Source organism: Bombus bifarius, unplaced genomic scaffold (assembly GCF_011952205.1).
Source record: "Bombus bifarius isolate JDL3187 unplaced genomic scaffold, Bbif_JDL3187 scf7180000008140, whole genome shotgun sequence".
Taxonomy (NCBI): Eukaryota; Metazoa; Arthropoda; class Insecta; order Hymenoptera; family Apidae; genus Bombus; species Bombus bifarius.
The window spans coordinates 1706664-1732272 of record NW_022884468.1 but is presented as its reverse complement, the minus strand read 5'-3'; the positions used below and the strand labels follow the sequence as shown (position 1 = coordinate 1732272).

At 32.7% G+C, this 25609-nt stretch overlaps 1 protein-coding gene across 1 annotated transcript in view; it reads left to right on the top strand.

Annotated features, from left to right (window-relative positions):
• Nucleotides 1–7041: 7041 nt before the first annotated feature.
• LOC117208562 overlaps nucleotides 7042–25609 on the top strand; it is a 39938-nt gene continuing 21370 nt past the window's right edge. The window contains exons 1-4 of the mRNA XM_033449784.1: nucleotides 7042–7052; nucleotides 7450–7742; nucleotides 12400–12729; nucleotides 17414–17602. Coding sequence (XP_033305675.1) covers nucleotides 7042–7052; nucleotides 7450–7742; nucleotides 12400–12729; nucleotides 17414–17602 — 823 coding nt within the window. The remainder of the gene's footprint in view (nucleotides 7053–7449; nucleotides 7743–12399; nucleotides 12730–17413; nucleotides 17603–25609) is intronic.

Here is a 25609-nt window from a genome sequence, read left to right as displayed (position 1 = left end):
TAACGTGGTATTGCGCGTGAACTAGCTAGCCGCAGCGTGCATATGTATATACTAGAGACGACTCCGTTCTGTCGTTAGAGTTGGGCTAATTTATGCGCGGTAAATCGGTCAGCTTTGGTACGATGAAGTGCTGCACGATATAAGTTACGTGCACATAAAATATCTGTTATGTAAATCGTTCGACCGAAATGTCTAAGGCCCACGCGCGCGATATCTCTGTCTTCTTCGGCGTACCAGTGAAAATTATAGGCCGCAACCACATCGTAGCTCGGAGTATCCAATAGCGAGACATTCCTGCAAAGACTGCCACTAGGCTGGAAGATTTGTAGAAGGTGGCGACGATGTCTTCCTTGGCTGACCTCCACACGAGACAAGTTCACTCCCCGGTCTCGACCAGGGTCGGGTTCGTTCGTGCCGCGTTCATAAATCTTCTAACTTTAAAGCCTGATTTACAGTGAGAACATGAGTCACGACGATACACCAAGTAACACCGTGATACGATTGCCAGGTGAATAAGAAATTGCGATGGTCAACGCTTGCAATTTCCACGGTAACGCGTTCCTATCGTAATAGCGCTTTTATATGTTTTATGATTCAGGAATTAATGTTCTTATTATACAAATATATATGTACATAATATGTATTTTTATTAGATATACAATAATGAAATTATATAATTCTTGAATCAGAACATATATATGAATTAATTACTTTAACGATTAGTTATAAATTACTGATAACTTATTGATATTTATCAATATCTGCGTAATTATATTTGGTCCATGTGTTATATTATATTCTATGCTTTAAAATTATTTATATATCTAAACGTAGTTTCATCTCGCATTAAAATCGTCCTTTCACCTTTCAAAAATTACTGTAACTGTCTAAGATACTGTGTATCGATAAGTTCAAAAGAAGAGGACTGGGGTACAAAGTAACACGTAATAAGTCTATTACTCGGATTCTTATCCGAAATTATTGCAAGAAACATATCAGCGTATTTTCGGTGTAACCTCGTTCTATCGTTAGAAAGAATTTGTCGTGTTCTAGAGAACTTGCGTAATTTGCGTAGAAAGATATTTAAAGTTTGTGTCTTAGAGTGCCTTGAATTAAAACAGTTCTATTACGATAGTATTAAACGCACTTACGATTAGTGGATTTCGCATAAATGTTAGCTACTCTGAAAGAGAAGCAGAAGAATCTACCGACCGGAAGTATTGATTTATCAAGCAACCGATGTTCACGTAGTGCAACGCCTTGTTATCCTACGACATTTAGTAGCAATGTTTTTTTCTTATTTCACATTTGGTTTTCCTGATAGGCGCACGATCAGCTCGTAATAGAACTTCTTCCTTTTTCGAGCCGTAACATTCTCTAATTCGTTGTCCTCCATTTTCTTTATCGTCTCCATTCTTTTTTGCATTCTTCCCCCAATGCCTCTTTTCTTTTTTTTTTTTTTTTTGATCGTTTTCTCGATCGTCGGCAACACCAACGGAAGACCTACATTGGAAACCATCAACGAATCCAAGAAGAAGATTGGGTGGAAAGAAAAGTGGTCCATCGTGATGGTCGTGCGGTGAAATTCAGAGTGGAAACTGGTAATATAAAGAGATAGTCGTTCGAGCAGATAGGAATGGGTTTCGGGGGAAAGGAATAAACCTTATACGACTGTCACGATCGATCACGTAGTTCGTTTTCCACGTGCAGACGCTTTCGCCACTTCCATCATCGGAATGTACACTCCATACTCGTTAGTGTTTACAATTTTTTAAATTCCTCCGATATCTCGCTGCATTCGAATCTTGGATTATATCTATACACGTAAGAAATAGTCAGAAGACAAAGCACGATTAAAAACAAGGTCATATTGGATATATGTTTATATGAACTTTTTCTGTTATTTTTATATCCTTAGTACACCCCTGTTTTACTTTGCTCGTGCAAAGAGATAACGTATGTTATTCATAACAATATAACGATGCTGGAAAAAAATTGAAGTTATTTTATTCGTATAGTATAGCAAGTATAAAGATCTAGTTTCACGTCTGTATCATAGCCATATTATTGTTCTGGATCTCTTACGGATTTGTAAGAACGAAATATCAACGGGGAGGTGGGTCTAAAATTGACAGATATTCCCTTGGACGTAGTTAAAGGAATTGTTGCAATTACGTGCTAAAGCTTCACTATTAACGAGTACCCTGATAGCTGGAAATTAGAGCGGATAATGCAATTTAGTCACGTAGGCTGGCAGATATCCATGAAAAATTGTCGATTTCATGGCTAACCTTAGACAGATGTCTATTCCATTTTCCAACAGCATGACGTAAAAAGTGAGAGAATTACGATTTAATAGATCTTGCCCGATTTGTCGATATGAACGAGGGTCGAATTACGTACTACTGTCATTGATATTGCTTAATATCTCTATCATTCGTTTGTTTTCTAACAACAATACTTTTTAACAAAAGATAGATTTGCATTTACAATAATTGAAGCTATAATTAATTGTTTGAACTGGATATATTTAATAGGTTTAGGCCATAACAAATAAAATTTCATCATAATTGTATAATTATAGTTGCTATATTTCTGAAATGCGTGATTTTGTCAAATATATACATAACAAAACACTTTGCTTTAAAATAGCTCAAATATTTAACACGTATTATTCCTTGGAGAAAATAGATTTCAAAATAATTGATAAAATATTTCTGCACGTTTTCTTGACAGTGGTTATTCGTAAAAGTAACGTAGACATTGTAAGCAGGAACAATACGTACACACGTGAATGCACGGACACGCAGCGGATTTTCAAAATCGATTTTCTCGGAAACTAAACTTCGGATGGGAAAATTCTATTCCATACGTTTGATTTATTTTTGTACCAGGTATTATCTTTTTCTCGCTTGTAGTACTTTCACATCCACTGTACTGCCCTATTTTAAAGACAAACAGTGAAAGGACCTCGATTAATGAATATATATCATATCTTTCAGTAAAAATAAACGAGTGAGAAAAAAACTGGTAAGCCAGTTAATTTCGTACTCAGTGTTAGAATTGTGTCAGAAAAGGTCAATTCCAAATAACGTTCGGAATCACCATATTCGTGTACACCATTATACCAAAACACGTTGCAATAGCTTGATTACTAGAAATATATACTCTTTTACATAAAAAAATAAATAAAAAGATATATACAATTGACGACACAATAGACAGAAAACAAACAGAGTATGACTGATTATTGGATGGAATTTATTGGAACGTCGAACGTGTGATAAAATCAATGTTCGCACATTTCAAGCCCGCACCGTATCGGTATGTATGAATGCTTGAAAAATGTTACATTCCGCCTGTTTATACTGCATAATCTTTACGTGACGCGCATACAAATACCAAGCCTCTGACAGAACATTTAAATAAGCGATTGATAGACATTTTCTGGACGAGGCGATGCAGAAACATCTTGCTTGTCATGTGTCATTTACATACATTTCAACATTTCCACATTGTTGCAAATATATAGAACACATATCGAACAAACGATGCAGACATATTCTTCGTTATAATTTAAATTTAACAACATTTGATCTCAGCTATGACAAGAAGTGGGAAATTAACAGTAGAGAAATTTCTTTTATTATAAGTTTGAAAATATATATGTTTTTTATATCATCAATAAAAATATATTTCTTTTAATGGAATCGCAATTATTCAAATACATATGGACGAGAGTGTATTTGTAGCTGGGAGCTCTTTCGATAGAATATTCACGAACGGTTTATATTTCTCTCTTGGTTAGGTATTCTTCTTGTCTCCATTTTTTATAGAATTCTTGAAAACCCGTGGTAATACCTAGACTTGAAACTACGTGGAATTCTTTTCGTTCGATATGCGCCTCCTCCATGTTCAAAGATGTTGAATATTCTGGATTATCGTAAGCTTGCATCTCATGTAGTAATTCCGCAATAAATTGAAATTATTACGATTTTTAGGAAAACGAGAAATCACGGCGTATATCATTATAAAAAGTTCGCTATATTTTTTCAAATCATAAAAACATATCTTGGCAAAGAATGAAGTTACTACTTGATTAATTATGAAACTAGTAGAATAATATCTATAGGAGTTGCAATACGCGATTAAATTCAAATTCTCAAATCGGTATAGCGATGAAAATGAAATAAAATTTGAAGAATTTTTTAATTCTACCGTAAAAACAAAACATCTTGATGATACAACGCTATTGGCTATTTTCTACTGCTTAGTTGGTCTTGATGATTGTTCAATTGCACGCTCCAGATTCACTCGCACGATTTTCATATTGCCCCGATGAATTCTCTAAAAGATAGAGTATCTGTTCTGTACTTCCACTTCTCGAACCGTCCAGCATTTGACCAGAATCGAGAATAAGAGGATATACCTACAAAGTGCACAGAACACAAGGTCCTCTATTCCAAGTGATCTCGAAGATCTTCGTTCTAGTGGTACTTTTACGAGCGCTCTGGCCCCGACTTTATCGTTTGGACACATGTGCATTGTACATAAACCGTGTTCAATGAATATAGACAAGGAGCGCGTATTCGAGTTTCTATGGGTCGAAATCTCGTTAGTTCTTGTCCCCGAGCAATTAGTTATTACACGTTTTGCATATTTCCTTGTATATGCACGAAAATTAAACGAATGTTATCTGTAATTACTTATAAATCGTTGACATCATTCTTGGCAAGGTATTCGCTTCAATACGTTTGAAATACATATATTCTGATAATAAAGGAAAGTAATACTTACATCGTACGTGTTATTATTCTACTTTGCGTGACAACGTGATTTAGATAGAATAACGTTGCAAATAAAAAATCGAATATATAAGCTGGAATTTTCAACTGTTTGCTATGACTGGGATGATTTTTATCCAGGTGATTATTTTCAAAATGAATCGCAAATTAATTTTGTGAGATTAACTTAAAGGTACAAAGTCAAGAATGTAGTATATAATCGTGAATTATTATGACTACGCTGGTATTGTTAGAAAAACAGCGAATTATAATTTAAAAATTGTATTTTTCACACTCAGAAAACCAACACACCACAAAGTATGTTACTTACATTTACACCCCACGAGCAAACAATTCTTACCACGTTTCCCCGCTTGTCGTCCACAAAGTATGGTAAATTTACAATTATCCTACTTAAAGTAGTATTTCTCGCATGCTAGTTAATCCGAGGATAACTACTCTTATCATCCTAGTTTATGTTTCTCTATTCTTTACAAGTGAAACAAATCACCTCGTTTAAAGCTGACTAATCTAGATTGTTATACAGATTGATTTAGGATAACTTCTACCTTCTCTCACAGACTATATAAACATGTATGTATGTGTTGTATACATACAGATAGAAGATACTTCTAACAAATTAGATTTCATGATAACTAGAGAAACAAAACCCAAACAGAAAATTTGACCCTTCCAATATTTTAATGAGTGTTACACGATACTTTTGATATTTTGTATAATTTTGCGTGTTGTATGCATTCTGTCTATTTTTTTGTATTTAATTATTAAATAAATGTGTAAACACGTTCATATCCCGATCATAACAATCCCTTATTTTATTTACTTCGTTATTAACGCTACTCTTATTAACACCATGTTAACAATAGTTACGTTTTCATGCAAAACTAACAAACATGCTTCTCTTTATTGATTTCAGGTTCTAACAAGGCAAAATCAACGCAAAGACAAACTAATTACCCATAATTAACCAGTGTGCCCATTATGACAACTCTGAGGATTCCTCCGCATCGTCTTAAATCGTAAAAGGATCGGGAAAATAGCGTTCTCCGTGAAAAGGAAAACATCGTGAACTATCATCGAAATTAACGCATGTGTACCTAATCCATTAACACATCGTGGGTTCCGGATACCTGATCGACAAAACTAATATCCGAGGGGTTAATTTAAACACTCCATCTCTGAAGAGAGGGAACAACGTGGTTGTACGCGAGAAAGGGTGAGCACGTAACTATGTCGAAAAATTCCATTTTCTCCGTGTCCCAATTTCTCAGGGAGTGATTCTGTTCATAATGAAAATTAAAAGTGGACCGGTTTACCTTTTACCGAGACAGTTACATACGAGCCAGCTGAAATCTCGTACCTATTTCTAAATCAATTTATCCTCTTTTCATTTACGATTAAAGTGTATTTGCTTAACGTACATCGGACTCTGAAATTTTATTAATTAATACTTGACGAACCACTGCACGGATCGAAATGATAATTAAAATTTAAAGGACTTAAACAAAACTGTACAGAGCTTATGGTAGAAAATATATGAGTTTATTAACTTCATCGAATGCGAACTCGAATGGATCTTTTCGATTTTACTATATTAATTACATGTTCGAACAATGAAATATACAGATATTAAGCTTGATTTCGATTATTCAAGTAATTTCTGACCAAGTGTGCATTCACAGAAATCAAGTTATTCGATTTAAATTCGAATGGGCAAAGATTCGATTTATGTGAAATAATAAATTCACGCAGACAAAGTATCTCCAAGTTGTTTGACTCCGAGTAACTTGATTAATTCGTTCGTTGTCTAGGATATTCAGACGATAACTGTTCGAGTACGGAACGCTTCACTGTATTCAATTAATTATACAAATGTGAGAAATAATCTTGTACAATAAAGATTCATAACACAGAACAGTTGTAATTACTATCGTAAGCTAAGTGCATTCACATTAAATTACAATAGCTTGTCGTTGAAAGAAGAGAAGTGCAGCGTTAACGGAGATGCACGTAGGTTATTAGAATCCGATGAAAACAAAAATTGAATAGGAAGAGCTTGTTTTGAAGCAAGCTGATGGAAACTCGATTTGCCCAGCGAACTCGACGGCTGTAGAAAAGATATGCGTAGAAAGAGCCGTTTTAAATCGCAATCGTCGTAAATTCTCTACTATTCCTCACGAATTCCGAGATCGCGAATGTATCCGGCTGGAAAATGCGTTACTGCCAGCTGTAAAGTATGCTGGGAAAGTAAGAAAAATCGCTGACATCGATCGATTTCAAATGCATAGCAGTAGCTAATACCGACATGCCATAGGGAAAGATCAGCTGCAAAGTTCTATTCATACAACATTAAAGTACGATCTAGCAATGGAAGACATGTCACGATATAGAATGAGACGATTCGCGGTAATCTTTGCATTCGTTAGAAATATGTATGCGTAATGCAGCGATTTCTTTAAATCGAATAACTCATTTTTCGTATGAGAGACCGTTTATAATATTTTTAAGTGTTATCGATGTTCTGATAATCGAGATTCCGCTTTACTTTCATTTCCAAGTAGCAAAGTTTCATGTAAATTGGAGAATACTCAAAGATAATCGAAGATGGAGAAACAAAGAAAGAACGAGAACAAATTTATTACAGGATTCGAAGAAGCCTGCGAGTACGGCGTCAGGAGATCGCGGGGCCCTCCTCTGAAAAAAGGGGCTCCGCACGAGAAGGGGCACGTAAACGTACCCCTGGACCCGTCGTGGTGTTGTCCGCCGGGGGTGGCGGTGGTGGTGGGGGCGGAGGTGGGTGCAGACGCCGTGACTTGGAACGACGCGGAGGTGGCGGTCGGGGAGCTCCCTGTCTTGCCACCATCAGCTCCTCTGTCGCGGGGAGTGCGGGGGGTTGTGGCTCTGTGGTGGGGCTCCCCTCCTATAAAAAGCGTCAAGGTATCTTCTTCAACCCGAAAAAGATAAATGTTATCTTCACGAATTTTTATTCGAGCAATTATCTACAGTGTGATATTTTCTATATTTTTCTGATTCTTCCAATGAAACGTGAGAATTAATACCGTAATCCGTTTATAACTTACATAGCTTCAAGTCAGATTTTATTATTTTTTTGATGGAAAATAATTAGTTATCTTTTATTATTTTGTATGTTTAGCATATTGTACCGAAGTATAAGCAAGTTCTTATAATTAAATTCAATTTGCTTATTTGTAAATATAAATATTATTAATTGATATACAAGTATTAGTGATTGTATTTATAGCAACATTGCAAAATAAGTTAAATCGAAATACTAATTATTATATTAAAATTTCATATGATATGTTGAATGTAATTTCGTAAAATAATTGAAACTTTTAATTGTCAGTTGTACTTGAACTAGAAATAAGGGGAAACGATAGAAAATTTCACGTAAGTAATGAAACTTTTTCTGCAGCAATTAATTAAAAAGATGTTCTAATAGAATCGGGGAAATTAAGAAATATTAAAAAAGAATATAATAGAGGATATATAATTATAGAATAATTGAGGAATTTCCTAGGATAGTGTAGATCGGCAAAGTATTTACTGTAAAAGATACAACAGATATATTATTGAAAGGAATAAAAATGTTTTATAGCACTATTGCATCTATTTGATAGATTTAGATACATGTTATTAATATAGGCATTTAAATGACTAGTAGATTATTGTTCTAATAAAAATATCACGATTTGCTTCGAAACATAAAATTTCATTCTCATTTGAAAATTCATCAAAATTCATTTTCAATATTATTCGATAATCAAAAATATCATTTCTCATGATAAAAAGGATAATCGCAGATGCTTTGTCAACTTTGAAAATAATTGAATGCAATGTTATGTAAGAATATACCTTTTACGTATTTTAATACAAATATTTGAGGCCATTATTTAACGGATGTACTTAGACAGACGCAATATTAAATCTTTGGAATATAATTCCTATCGTTTTAATCAAAAACGAGAACATTGGATTTATATGCTGATCGAAATACACAAGAGGTGGCTACAAATAACGTTTTATATTTTACTTTATGATCTGTATATTTTATATGCTTTATACATTGATGTTTACGTGCATTACGTGAAATAGCTCTTTTAATAGTTTTGTATTGAATAAATTTGATAGAAAGTCAAAAAACTGTTTCAGAAAATTACATAAACCCATATCATTGTTATGTTTCATATTTTTATTGATACTGTAAATAAAAATTGTCGGTTAAAAAATTGAAGATAGTTATTATAACGTTATCGTATTGATCAGACCATATACATAGCGAATAAGGAAAGACACCTAGTTGACTGTTCTCAATCTTATCTAGCGTGCCAGGTTAAATGTGTTAGACTTGTCTTCGCTTGTAAAGGCTTAGTGCTTTATTCAACCTTTCAGTAAATTTCACCCGTTAGGATCAAACTTTACACAGAAAATTTGCCTTGCATAAAAGCTTCTAGAATACAATATTACTTCCTACACTCATCCGACATAATATTCCAAATTATTATTTTAATAAATATTGATAAAACTAGCAGATTAATTCTATGCTCAGTTTCATCTTATATTCAATATAACCAGTATTACGGAGTATACAAAGCTATTTGAAAGGTATATATACTTAACCTACAGTAAAATTAATAATACAGTAATAATATTATTTTCAAAATATCGATATAAATGTCAGTCTTTGCTTTTATAACGAATATCCACGATCTACTAAGTGAAATACAAAATTATAGGTTTGCATATTGCAGTTTGTTCATATCAAATCATAATTACGCAATGGTTGTTGTGTTTTTCAATAAAATTATCGAAGTATTTATTCTAATAAATTATAAATCATTAATATAATAGCTTATATCAGGTAGTAAATGTAATATGCATCGTATGCAGTGATGTACGTCATTCTCAGATACAGCCTAAACATCTTATTCCACGTCACAGAGTATCTAGGCCATCATGGTCATTCTCTTTGTCCATATTCGACTTATGGCAAACATACCTGATCGTGATTAGTGCATTTACTTGATCAAATTATAGGTAATATTCAGTACCTAAATTAGTGGTAAATTATCACAAACTCTCTTTACTTATTTACTTTACTTACTTATTATATAAATTGATTCTTTTTTTATTTTATTTATTTTAACAGATTTCGAACTAAATAGTTAAGTTATAAATCCATGCAAATTGAGACAATAACATCTCGTATCTCTTTCTTTAAGAAAATAAATAGTTCATTTGCATAAATATAGAAATCACTGTATTTCAATCTGAAACTAATAGCTGATAGTTAGTGATTAATTTAATATCTTGTTTTCAGTGATGGACAATTGATTTCGTTAATTAGTTTAAACACAGTTACATGGAATAATTGCCTTTCAATTAAGCAATTTAACTAATTAAAGAACTAATTACCATTGCCCTGTACTATTCTAGTAATACCTCGTTTCAAAGTCAGTTAACATTATTACTACTGTGGCACCACCGCTTAATTCCGGAACACAATTGCAGCTTATTTAATGTATGAATGTGTTCCATCTACTGTTATCATTCAAGCACGTAATTTGTTTCCATAGCTACCGTTTCTAATTATTTAAAGTTTATTACAAATCGGTCGCTTATACAAGTAGGCACGCTTATTATGTTTATTACACGTCACTCTGAGTTATGCAGACAGATGCACACTGGTATGAACATTATGGTCAATTTATGCCAATTTTGGAATGCATTATTTGATAGAAATCTCTCAATGAATCTTCTCAAAGGAATAATGAAATTAGAACGTTAATCGTTGTTCAAGGTAGTTTATCGTCGGATATTATGCATTCAACATAATTAATACAACTTCATTTGAATACGTATTGTTAACAATAATTCGTAATTAAGGAATATGAAATATGTAATTCTCAATTACTAGCAATAATTCATTTACAAACATCAAAAATCTTCATCAAACTTTAGATACAATAGCATTACATTTAACGCCATTTTTATGCAAATTGTAATCAATTTTTTTTAAGAATTCTCTTTTGTATTCTATATAATATATTTTGTTTTTATATTTTATAATTAATTGGCAAGCATCCAAGATGTTCAGCGTGACTTTAATTACAAACAGCACTTCCATATTTTGATAGAAATTGTAATTCATAAATTCAACTTTACGAAATCCACCTTTGTGAATTTCGATCAAGAACGATGCTAAAAGAAGCTAAGCAGAAAATATTTTATCAAACTAAATAAAACCATTACGGCCAGTGGAAACATTTTATATATATATTAACCGCACTTGAAGCCGTAAACAGGAATAGAAAAACGTCCACAGGGCACGAGGCAGATCAATAACTCTCGGATTCGCGTTAATTGAACTTTTTCATTCTCATGAATGTTTTAACGCTTGTTTCATGAAATTCTTCAACTGAAGCTGAATCTCATATTTTTAATGCCGTTCCCATGTTCTCGTTAAAAATTCAGCAAGTTTCATGCGACGCGGACGTGACTTTCGCCTGTGATTTACCCAAAACGTATATATCTTGTCAAGAATGTTGTCGTTTCAATGCGTCTCGCTCTAATCTCTATGTTGCTTTATGTCTAGAGATCTAGAGAGTAGCAGCGTGTTTCTGTACAGAGGTTTTGATAGAAGTTACGTCAGTGTCTCGAAACTACATGATCTCTGGCTTCCTTCCTTGAAACTACCCTTATCCGACTGTTGTTGCGTGTAAGGTAGCAAACAGAAATGTGCTTCGAGTTCAGGCTAAGCGTGATAAATGGAGGGAAATAAGCTAAACAGCCAGGATCAAGAAAACTACCAACCAGAATAATAGCAGGGTACGTTGACTACGCGCAGCAAAAGTACGAACCACACCTTTTTGCCGAACAATGCTTCTAAATACGTGGAAGCTCGAGAAATGTCATTTCTTGTTCTGTCTTGTTACAGTTTGCGAAATATATATAGGTATAACAAGAAAGTTTATTATAACGCTACGAATATAAAGTACAGTACCTTCTTACTATCATTTTATACTAATATTTATATTCGTATCTAATTTAAGTTTTTAAGTATTGGTAACACTGATAAAATTTAGGAAAATGTAACATAGTATTCAATTTTTCGTGTTTACTAATCACATACGAAAAGGAATTCTTCGAAGTATTCTTATCTTCGAGCAAAATACTATGTTACGAAATTATCGATCAAACAATTTGTATAAACATCCACAACCTAATTCCGAGATACTTTATCTACGAAAATCATCCTTTCGCGAATGTAAATAGAAATGTAGTACAGATCATGTACGTATCGAGCGCTGAAACACACTCTGTACATTTTCACAAAAGTTTCACAAAACATACTACCTGCGCAACGTACTACTTTACGCTATGAAATAACGAAGTCAAACGAACTTAAATTAATCTTTCGCTGTAAACATGGTCTTTTTGCTTTTGGGTAAATCGTGAGTTTAGTATTATATTGCACATCATTGCGCGTCGTTGCGCATCAAGCCCATGCAAAATATCGGTATTCTTCGAAATCTCGTCACGTTTAAACGTAACTAGCTGTATAATCTCGAAGGTACCGGTACCACCTGGGGTCGAGGTAGCCGGGGCCGTGGCAGAGGTCGCGGGGGCGGCGCGAGCCTTCTTGGTTCAGGCGTCGCCCCCGCGAATTACTCTCCAGGACTGCAGGGCGTAGCGCCTGAGCTACGGGAAGTAGTAAATATTCTTGGCGAGAGGAACCAGGTTGGCACACTCACAGGCGTGGGACCACCTCCGGGAACCTTGGACAACGATGGCCAAGGCGACGAAGAGGAAGGTGCTCCAACGAAAAGACCACCAAGACCTCTCTACAGGAGGTTGATCAATTACGTTCGACAGGCGTGGACCGGCGTGAAATTCGCTTTAGGTATTTGGCTAGCTTATTGTTGAAAGTATTCTTATGTAATGTATCTTTGCATGATAAAAATTCTATAGAAGTATTCGTTTATGTATATGTGTATATATACAGTGTGTCCGGTTTATCTAGAATCATTTAAATGTCTCGAAAAACATGAATGATGAAAAAAGAAATGATGATAAAAATGAAGAAAAAATGTTTCAGATAAAAATTGCGTGACATAGAGGGAGGCACACTATACTCTTGTGTCTTTGATCTTGCGGTGACTTTGAAACCTTCTGCGAGAATGATATTATAATTTTTAAGCCAACACCTCTATTTTTTATTACGTATCCTTCGAGCTGATATTCAGACGTTTTCAAAACGCTACATACTTGTGACATAGGTAAACCTTCAAAATTTGTCAGAGCAATACAAAATAATACCTAGAAGTGCTGATTGGAATGGACTGTTTTAGAAACGTTAGGAAACTGCAATCTTGTCTTCCGACAATGCCATACCAGTAACAGCATGATGAAAAATATTCCTGCGGTGTACATCGGATAACGCTAATGCTGACAACGCATCGAATTCTAAAATTCATATCTTGGTAGCGGATGGTGCAAAAGACATGAGTTTGTAATGTTCTGGAAACGACCGAATGTCAGCTGCGAGAATGTATAGTAAAAAATGGAGGTATCCGTGTACAAATTTTAACATTTTCTTCATGTGAGGTTTTAATGTGATCAATCACTCTCTAAAATATTTGTATTGTGTTATTCACGTTTTTCCAAATATTTATAAATTATATATTTAATATATAATAAACCGGACACCCTGTGTACGAATATTGTAGTTGAAATTATACTAGTTTGCAGAGCACTTTATAGCATATTTTTGAATTACAATAGAATTTTCTTCAGCACATGTTCCTTTCTAAAATATAGTTTAAAGTTATAGAAGATAAAATTGTGTAGTGTAGAATACATGAGTATAGAATGTGTATTATATAGAACACTAAAAATGAGACAGTAAAATCTCAGTTCACTTCAACGACATATCATTTTCTCTTATACGTGTTCCTGAAATAAATAATTATTATTAAATTAAAATTGCAAATAACGAGCACCAATGACCGAAATAATCAATGTATGCTTTAAAGGTAAATTAAGTTTTTTTTTGTTCCGTTAAAAAATTTTTTGACTCACATCGAATTTATTTCATGCTTTTAAAGTTTATACTTTTGAACTTTTAGGAAAGTTCCATACAAGTAGTATTGTTTAAAACTTTTGACATAGCTTGCAGTATGTCTATTTAGAAAAGATTGCCGACATTTTGACAGGATTATAGCTAGTCTCCATCAAAAATTCAGCAACGCAGAGAGGCGGGTTTTCCGATTGTCATGTATTCAAATTGAATGTTCCACCATCATGAATCGTGGACTATCAACTAGGGTTGAACGGGGAGTGAGAAATATATTTTAACCCGTTATGTTGGGAACATAATTCCAATTGAAACTGTTCTTTATTTCGATTCTTTAAACAATATTGACTATTCATTTCGAAATTAATTAATGTCTCTTTCTTATTACGAAGCGATATTAAAATTTAGAAATCGACGAAAATGTACTTATCAGATCATTCTTCTACGATCTTATTACAATGTATTCAAAAACTTTTCATACAATAAACATCCAAATACTTTCGTGAGTCTTTGTGCGTTCAAAACTACGCCGATATTTGGAGATTGAGCAAGTTACGTATCAGAATACAAATATATTTTACAAAGTTCGTAGCAATTTATCGCGTGCATCATCGTACTCTAGAATCGTATCCCACGAAGTGGTTAGAACACATTTTCCTGAAACGTGTGAGTCTCCCGAGCTTCTGTTGCGAGGGGCCTTCAACTTGCTTACGTGCTTTACCCAGCCATCTATGTTGCATGATATTCCTATATGCTTCTTCCTCTGTATGTGCACGTACGCCTTTGTTTCACGTGTTTCAAGGGTTATTGTGTTCGACTTACCTCCAATCGACCTTCTTCTTCCGATGCCTCGTTGAGTGACTATCATCGCTTTACGGTTTTTTCTCGTTTGGCCGTATCGTGCTTAACTGAGGCTCGTGAAAAATTTAGATCGCTACTTAGAGAGTTTTCGAAACGTTCCTAAAACGATATTACAATTTATCCCAGTTTAATTGAAAACTCCTAACTGAGAGCATTTATTTATACAATAGGGAGAACAATATACAGTGACAAAAGAAAGTATAGCCACACCATTGCATGCAATATAACATTTATATAATTAATTAAGCCCAAGTATATTAAACTTCGTGTCATGTATTTTTATATGATTACAAAGTTTGATACTATGATATTTCATACCAAAATGAAATGCATAGAATGTAATAAAAGGACACTTCACCGGAGAAGAAAGGTGTGTGCGAGTACTTTTTCTAACCGCTGTATATGTATAGTATTATCTTGTAAATTTTATAATTTCGAAGCTTCGGAAATTGTACTATGGAGGCATAAAAGATAACTTACTTAATAAGAAAAATTTAACACGTTCACTCCCAACCAGTCTTAGTTCTTTCCTGATAGAAAATCATCAGAAAGTATAAATGACAAACAAAAAGGAGGAACATCTATCTCTTCCAGAAAGTGAGATATTACTCAATAACAATCAACTAATGTATCGATTTGACAATTTCTTTTTCATATTGAATACGTATAGAAATTGATTGTATTTGAAGGAAGCAACGTTTCGACGCAAATTATAATCGTTCCACAGCAGTGTCTAAAAAAAGTAGGTTGATACTTCCTATCGATGGAACAACTTCCAATAAATTTCTTTACTGTTACTCGCACAAGCCACCGCCTTTCGTTCGCATGAAAGGTAAATGAATTCTGGAAAGCATTTTCCGGGCTGCAATTCAACGCCTCGTTTAATCGGAACGAATAAAAGCATACGTCGGTGTGCATCGAAACAAGCTGACAATAGGTTGCTCGTTGCACGCCACTCGCGGAAAATTCATTTAAATGTGCAAGAGGTACTGTTAGTCATGACTGGTGAATCGTCTACGCGCATCGATCGTACGTGCCTCGAATCCTTCTTTTTTTTTTTTTTTTTTTGCGACCGTAAAGAAACACAGACGTGCGAATATTAATTGTCCGACGTTTTATATCGTTCAGCTAAAGTGTTACTGTTAGAGTTGGAAAGAAAGAATTTCAAACCATCCGTCGTTCTGTTCAAAACGACAAATTACGTGTAAATACGGAATATTCTACCGTGCCGCTTGAAATACTTCAAATTTTTAGTAGACGCAATAGCTGACGAAGGTATTTGAACATCTTTTACATATTATTTCGATAAAATTTTCAACAAAATCTTATTACGAGATCTGTTTAGAAATTTTTGATTTATATCATTATTAGGAAACTAATTCGTCTTATAATATTTTATGATATATCGTACAGTAATAGAAATACCATACTTTACATATGTGTACTGTACTAATTATAACCACGTTTCCTAATTTAACCATGTTTCAAATTTGATAGTTTGAATGTTGCAGTATTAATATTGTGTAACTATATACGTATAATATCAAATACGATTATTTAATGTCATTTCTAAAATCATAAAATATTGCCCTTACATTGTTTATTATTTGTCGAAGATGAGTGATGTGAAAATTTCTTTTAGTTCCTCTTTTGTGGAATGTTTCGTGCTTTGTTTTGAAAAATAATGCGAATAAATATTGGAAACACGATATATTGTTTAATTTGACGATCTGTAGAGATCTAAAGAGCATTTTTCTTTCATTATACTGGCAAAATTGTACGATAAAATTTAATTGTATTATTATTAAATTAATAATCGTGCAATTAAATTTGTATGCCCAACAAATTGATTGTAGTCAATGAATTTTATGAACATTTATAACTATTTATTAAATACCGTACAAGCGTAATGGTTCTGTTGAATATTTGTTATTTCCGAATTCTACGAAACGTAGAAAAAAATTCACTTGAACAAGAGGAAACATCAATAAATTTTATACTTTAATACAAAAGCAGAATAGCACAGAATTGATTTATTATTTGGTATTCTCTTCTTTATCCCAAAGGTTACACAACAAACAATTTACAAGTAACTCGAACCACATGAATTGCACGATACTGTCTATAGAAAAATCGTTCGTCTTAATGAACGTACTATGTACTCTTTTTCACCATATACACATGATCAAGAGGAGGTATATATTGCATTTGCAAACAAATAATGTGCGAAACGTGTATAATAATTAACATTATTCGTATGAATTTTCAATATTAGCTAAATATGTTATGTAGTAAATAGCCATGATAAAGCCAGAATTAAGTAAAAAAAGTAAAGTATTTTCATTCAGGACTTCGTTCATGGAGTACACGTGTACTCACAATACCCGAAGACAACTAAATTAAACTTTACTTTCTTTTACTTTCTAAACTATACTTTTCTCAATGTTGAAACTTTCATACACAATATTTTCGCTTGCTATTTGAAATACCGAAGACATTTCAAGTGGACAAAATTAATGGAACACCCTACATACGTATTTTTGCAATTTAAAGTTACTATCACGGTACTCCGGAAAGTAAATTGCAAAGGGCAAATGTACTTGGCAAGTTTTTCCATAATTAACAGAAACCTTTGATTTCGATTTTACAGACTCGGAGTACGAAGAAGAACAGACCCCGAGATATAGACCCGACTCGTTGGCGAGTCTTTGTCGAGCTACGAGATTCACCGAGGCAGAGCTGAAGAGAATATATCGTGGCTTCAAGGCAGAATGTCCCACGGGAGTCGTCAGAGAGGAAACTTTCAAGTGCATCTACTCACAGTTCTTTCCGCAAGGAGGTGGGTGCATTATGGCATAATATACGAAAGATTTTACCATCGTTTTAATTAATGACGGATACGTGCCGGAAACTTAGCGGAAAATGAACACAACATTTTAATTCGTTCAGCTAGGGATGCACAAACTAACTTTCTCCAACTCGACTCTATCCAATTTTTGTGATTTCTAGATAAAGCGTATGACGTAGTACTATCAATAGCATGGAGAAATAAATAAAGGAAATTATATTTTATACGTATATAAAATGTTAAAAAGTAACATGTAATTGTATAACAATACATAGTTACATCACCATGTTGCGAACTATTCTTTTACAGGATTAAATAATTTGTAATTTTGAATATTTAACCCTAGTACGTCCTTTGAGTCATTTTTTAATCAATCGTGTACATGAGCACATTTCTTTTTGAATTGAAGCGAAAAGTGGTAAAATCTAGTTATAAATAAGAGAGAAGTCATTGGAAATTCTATACTTATTTATTCGATAAACGATAAATAAAAACTGGTGTATTAAAAAGTATGTTGATGTGAAATTCGAATATAAGGACCAGACGAATACTATTCCATTCTGTTTATTCGAAGTGTGTATTCACATTTAAATTCCCTCTGCTTCGCAGTAACGCGGAGCTTCGACGAAAACCATAAACAATAGGTTAGCTATATGCGTGTAGATACTGGGTAAAGAAAAACACAATGGGAGAGAAAGCACAATCGAATAGAGCAAATAGACCCACGATACTTCGTTGAATGCAGATATAGTTACCATGGTAACAAACTCTCGTATCAAAATCGTCCTACGTTTCAGCGTTTCTCTTTATCCGTAAAAACGATATCGATATTCGTCAGTGAATGGCTTTCTATCGATTTCAAATATTTTTGTGCTATCCGAGGCTTCTGTGTAACTTGCGAAAAGCTTGCTTTAAATTCCCCTAACGACAAAGACCCCTATTCTACTTTACTTAGAATTTATGGCGTATTCAATCAATCGAAGGGCTCAGAAGAAAAGTAGTATAAGCAATAAAATTTTTAATTCAACGATATTTACATATAAGTTACTATATTACATTTCCCACATTTATATTATAATTTTGTATTGTACATTTGTTTCAGAGAATAGAACTGCCAAACGAATTTCATTGTTCAATTGTTTTCATATATAACATATCGCTTTCTTGCTTATAACTATCGATTTGCTACCATGTATGTAATATGCGGTATGTATTTCAGAGTGAACGTTGCGTTAGTATATTCAGAAAGCTGTCCTAAAAATGTCACTGCAGTTTTTGATTGACGGATCAATTATCTTCGCTTTAATTAACACGTGTCGACCACTGTAAAAAGGGAATAACTAATCTACACTTCGGTTATTATTTGCTTTATTATACTTCATAGTACGATATTTACAATAATGATATCGATAAATTAAGAAGATAATAGAACCTTTTAAACCGTGTTGTAGAAGAAAAATGACTGCACCGCAAAATTGGCGCAAAAAATTGTTCATGACAAAAAAAGTTTGTGGAAAATCCTTCAATTCTCCTATATAAAAAATATGTATGCGTAGAGCAATATAGTACCGGTGGAAGTTAAATTATAGTACGAAATTGTTCGTAGTCGACGTTCTAATATTCAAAGTCTTTAATCTGCAACGAAAAGAGTAAATTTATTGTTAAACGCGATTTTGGGAAAGCATTAGAAGTTTTATTGGTTTGACTAAGGTAAAAACCTAAGATTTTTGGTCAACGATTCTTTTAAACGTGTATATCGGATTTTGAGCTCAATCTTGATGGCATTATCGATTAAAGCATTTTTGTTGGCAACGAGCACACATGGCTGAAGTGTCGTACTACTTTGTACGCAACTGTAAGTACACAAGACGACCTTCGATCCCCTGATAGTGACAATTTCTCTTCACGAACAATTTTATGGCTGAGTGCTGTATGTCGTATCGATACCGTCATTTGTTTGTCGTTCGATACAAGAGGAAGAACGATCGAGAATTTACGGAGGGCAAACCTCAAAATCTGAGAAAAAATGTTCCGACAAGCGTACAAATTCCAACCGTTTATTCTTCGTCGACGAAAACCAACAATATGCAATGATTTATGTAGCCTTAAAACTCTAACTCTATTTATGGAAAAACTTTGGTCAAAACATTAAAGCAGAAACTTTTTTTAATTAAAAATTTAAGAGGCACATATTTAGCTACAGTGTATTTATAAACTTTTATATAAAGCAATGTAGATAATTTTAAGAAAGAAGAATTACAATTTTTGTCATATAATATAATAGAAGAAATATTTGTTTCTATAAGAAAAATTAAGGAACAGGAATTTATTTATACTTAAATCATACAAATATTTCAGTAGTGAAATTTTAAATAATCAGATTCTATTGAAACGTAATTAAGTTATATTTCTGCTTCGTGAATAATAGTAAATAAATGTGAAATCCACATAGTTTTTCGTAAATCTCGATAGTAATTACCGAGAGAATAAATTCGACTGTTCCATACGCGGTTGCTTTGCATAATAGTTGCGTGTATAACAGCTGTAGTATCTCACGTGTTACAATTTCACCTGCAACATTTACTACAATTTATAGGTGTAGGGTATTAGTTTCATTTACATTCGCGATAGTAGCGTCAAAGAAAGATCATCAAACTGATTGCCATAAAATTATTGTTATCTGGAAAAATTATGATATACTAAAAATTCATTACAAACGCTAAATAGAGTTTATTATTATCAGCTTCCAATCTTACAAATGTAATTAACTTTCGTTACAAGTAGCAACTTTATTGTAATAATAATATTTCATTACCATTATATATAATCATGATTATTAATTATAATATTCATTAGTAAAAATATAAAAAAGATACAACAAAATTATTTTTACCCTTAATTGAGAGAGAGAGAAAGAGTAGCTTTTAAGCATTCATTAAATAAGAAACGTCTATTTGTTTAAACAACCAAATTATTATTGTCAATAGAGCAAGTTATAATTTTAATGTACTTTTTGTTCTAAGAGTTACAATAAGAGCGGCACTAGTCCATACTATCAAATACGACAAATAGAATTCAATTGACTACCTAAAACTTTTGGATGTAAGCTATATCCGATGGCAACATGGTTCCGACATTTCGTCGATCCTACTGATACCAGCCAGACTTGATACCAGATGTTCAGTTTCACGATCGACTAAATTATAACTCAGCGACGCGACGACTCGATCAATTACTTCTAATTCTGTGACTACTGTAAATCCATTTTCAAATCCTTCTTTACAACACGTAGTATGTTCATGAGTCTCTTATTGTGTCTTTTCGATCTATGTCAAGAAATCCAGACAATTCCATCGTTAATCGAACTTGCGTGAATAAAAGTAAACCTATACGTAAAGATTCTCGCCTGTAACTCTCTGTGAGATCAGTTGGTTCTCTGAAAAATACTCTTTTTTCTTTGTTTGTCATTTTTCGAAAACTAAGTGTCTGATTTGGAGCAGCCCTGATGAGATAACCTTCCTGAAGTAAAACGGTTGATTAAATCAGGAATTTGTGGAGCAGAAATATTTTGTCAAAAACCTCGGAGAGCTTATTATATTTTCTTTTCTCTCTTTTCATTTTTTCATGTTGTATTAGGAAGCTTGTGCTACCCAATCGGCGCTGACCCGAGTACAGCGTCGCAAAGCACAGTGAATTTTATGACTGTTAATCTGGGTTTCGCACCATTGTATTCGCCTGTGTTCCTCTGCGTTCCACGTATAATATATGTGATATGATGCGCTATTTTATGTACATATTATATAAAATATTGTACGCTACATCATATGAGAACACCGACTTCGTTATCACAGCCAAATACAGAACTGAGCGATTAGATATATTCTTGTTTCTCATGCTGAAATTTCAATTAAAGGTTTCCATGGTAGCACATTTTTTTGTAGATTCTCAACATTTTCATAAATACACATTGCCGAAATCGAAATTCCAAAATTTCAGTGCTATAAAAAATACGTGTTTTGCGTAGGAATTTAAGAGCAATATACTTAATTAGGTCACTCTCGTATATTTCTGTTTCGTTTCCAATAAAACAACCGAACAATTTCAAAAAATAATTTGATTAGTTATTAATATTCGCTTGACAGAAACAGTTATAATATTACGAAAATAATACATGGCTATATATCGAATTCTTTTCAATAACAATCAATTTTTCGTGATAAAATACAATACAAAAATATATGGTTGTAAATGCTGGAGGTACAAGGGTCAAAAGGATCAGCCGTGAGCGTCTATCCCTGCTTCTTATCAAAGAGATACATGTTTGTACTTATCTAAAAGCCCTCAAGCGTTTCGAGAAGGTAAACGAAACTCTTATGTATGTTCGTGCAATGAAATGAGATTTATACCTTTGGATCTGTCGGAGGGAATGTTCAATGACAAAAGGACGTCCTAAGGTTTGGATCGATAGTCGAAAGTCAAAGAGGTGAATTACGACAACACGATACCACCCATTTTGCTGAATAGTGAATTTTCGCTATAAGGTTGCTTACAGCAACTATTGTCTAACTTTGGAAAATTGTATATGTCTGATATAGTATAATGTACAATATCTAAATAGATCACATCTAATATCAATATATAAAAATACAATATTTCACGTCAAATATAGATTTGAAATTTTATTCGTGTAGAATTTGAAATCAATTAGATATATTGACATAATAAATATAGTGAAGTATCTTTATAATCTTTGCGAAAAATATTCGTTTCGTTAAAAGCTTTGAGCATTGTGATTTGTATAACAAAGTATTCTCGTTTCAAAATGATCATCTAAATGTTGAAAAGCTAATAATACCCAACACACGTTTTGAATTATAATTTATATACAAAATTAAATGTTTTAAAGTCACGGTATTCAGTAAAATCTGATCTTTCCAACGCAATTAAAATACTTTAACTTTTCAACAGTATAAGAATAATTAAAAATCGTTGGCACGGTAATGTTATAAATTGGAAAATGTGAAAATATGATGAACCTTATTATTAATGGAAGAGAAATACAATTTTTCGAAGCATATAAAAAATACATAATATATTACAATTGCTCTTAGAAAATGAAAAATTAATAATATAAATATGTTTTAAATAGAAATATATTGTATAAACTTAGGTGTATTCTTAAAAAAAGGTATACAATATAAAATAATAAAGTACCCTCTAAAAACGTGCAGTTTCTCGATTTGGAGCTTGTGATATGTAAAATTAGTATAGGTATACGTGCTATAAACCGTTGTTTAGAAAGTAAAGTCGAAATTGACTCGTTGTTCAATTTAGAAGATAGTAAAAGTCTATTTTCATCATAAAATAGAATCCTTGTGCGGCGAACAAATTTAACTTATAATATGGTTCCCAAATTCTTCCATAGTAAACAGGAAACTCGTATAAAGTTGTAAGAAAGAATATCAGACGAAATGCAAGTGGGGAAAGTTATTGTTAGTATTCAATAGATATCCATTTCCGTTCTTTAAAAGAATATAACTTCCCAAATCCCTGAAAAATGTAAGTTTGATCCGCAAACTTTTACTCTCCTAAAAAACTATTGATTGCTTTGACAATATCATTCTTCTTTTACTATTCTTAATACTTTTCTCTCATATCTTCTTATGTCTCTCTTTTACCATTATTTATGTAGCAAAAGTATACTCTTATAAAATATTCATATTACACAGCGCAACTAATCTTTAATAAAGAAAATTATTTAAAAATTGATGGGATTCAGTTTATAATGAGCTCATCAGTTAGCCTAATTAATTCTAATTAATTTTTATAAACTTCATAGATTAGATGAAAAATCAAATGTGTGCAAAATACTTGTGTTTCGAATTTTCAATTCCAAATGGATAATTTTACATTCATTTACTTTTCAATTCCGTATATCGAGTAAAAATTTCGAAAGCAACTAGAATGTAGATTAGAGTTTGCTTTCGAAGATTTGGTCTCTGAGCAGGTCTTTTACCATAAAAATATTACCACTTTACCCCCAAGCGCAAACGTCGCTGCATCGAATTCCCGTTCCAGTGAAAAATGTCCCAAGAATTTTCACAGTGAACGAAACTTATCTCAACCGTATAAATATTACTCGAGAAATACAAAAGATATCTTAGACTTTTTATGAGAAACTTTTATTGTTCGATAACAATCCTACTATATTTTTACTAATGTATTCGGTTAAATCTATTTTGTTAAACAATCAATGGGATAAAAAAAATTATCAGAATCATTTAGCAACAACAAACGCATAAATTTGATAAGTTTCATAACTTAGAGAAATCTAGTTCAATAACTGTTTCCAATTTAATATCGCATGTTTGTATAGACTTGGTACATACATATATACATTTATACGAGCAATATCGTCACTTTGATGGTTTCAATTCCTGTTATATATAGGAATTGAAACCATCCTATAGATATGTACATACGATTTTAATTGGCTATAAACACGAACAGTCAGAGATAAAAACAGAATAAAAATAATTATAATATTCTCGAAAACAAAGGTCAATACATGTATTTAAAAAAGAGGACAGTTTGCGGAATATAAGGAAATTTATAAATATTTAGAAAAAATCTATTTATCATAATAAATAGCTTCCAATGCGCAAATACAAAAAAAGGCGATTTTGTTTTTAATTGCAATTGTTGTAAGTTATTTCGCACGAAATACATTCTATTTATGTGTACATACTTCTTTACTTTGAAATCAACAAATGTGCAAATTCTACTAAATATTATGTTCTTAAAGGACTCAAAGTTTTTATATTTAGCGGAAAGCTTAAAAATGTTGAAATTAGATATTAAATTAATTAGTATTAATCTCTTTATAGTTTGTGATAGGGTGACATTCGGAACACAAAACTAATTTTTGATTTTTGTCTTGCCATCAAGTAATAGCATATCTGTCTTTCTCTAGAAGCCTAATTCGTACAAGCTTGACAACTTTAACGAGTTAATCTGCTTTACGCTGGTGCTCGTGCTAGCACAAGAGTCCCACTGTGATAATTCGCTGGAAGGAGTTGAGTACTAATTTCTAGACGAATCCTTTCAATTGAAGCAGCACCTCCGAGATTTCTGCTTAAGTAAAGACGAGACTGACATTCCTTAACCTTGACACTTCTCTACGAAAAGTCTCCTATAACGAAAGACATGTAAAATATCGTCGTTCAATTTTTGGAATTATACATTTTATTAAACTGTTATGTAATTCTTTTAATTATTTTTTAAAAATGTAATTAACAAAGTCATACATAACAAATGACATTTTTTAATGATTTTTCATAATTTTTCCTAATTTGGAGTCGTATTGAATACGTATCTAATTTTCATTCAAGTTTTATCTCATCTTTACATAATTATTTTGGTTATTTTAGCGACTTTGAATGAACATGCTACGAATATACATATAATAAATGTAAATTTACCAACATTCAGTTGTTTCATAAAGTATCAAACTGCTATCCTCGTTTCTTTAAATTCTATACATATATTTCCATTGAAAACTACGAATAATAGATTATTCAAAATATACTTTTCTCAAGGAACATGTATTGTAACTACAAGTTTTCCATAATATCGATTTATTTTGTTTGATAGGATAACGATTTTCTTTCGAAGAGAACGAAAGAAATGTGTTCCTTCTAACAGAAATAAAGTAGCATCTCCGTCAAATAATTTCGAGTATGAACCTCTGCTCTGAATTGAACTTCTGTTGGACAAGTAGAAGTTATTAGCGCACACCGGTAGAGTTTCAATTTACCATGTTAAATTCGACGATCTGGAAAGGTTTCCTTAGAAAGGTCACTGAGTATTTACCATCTGAGAAATTCAAGTGCTTATTAAGGCTGTACTTCTATGTATATTCGGTAGACTCTCAAAATTATTATTGCCAAGGGTTTTCTTTTCGACGAATCTTCTTTAAAGTAGAAATTCGGAGTTAAT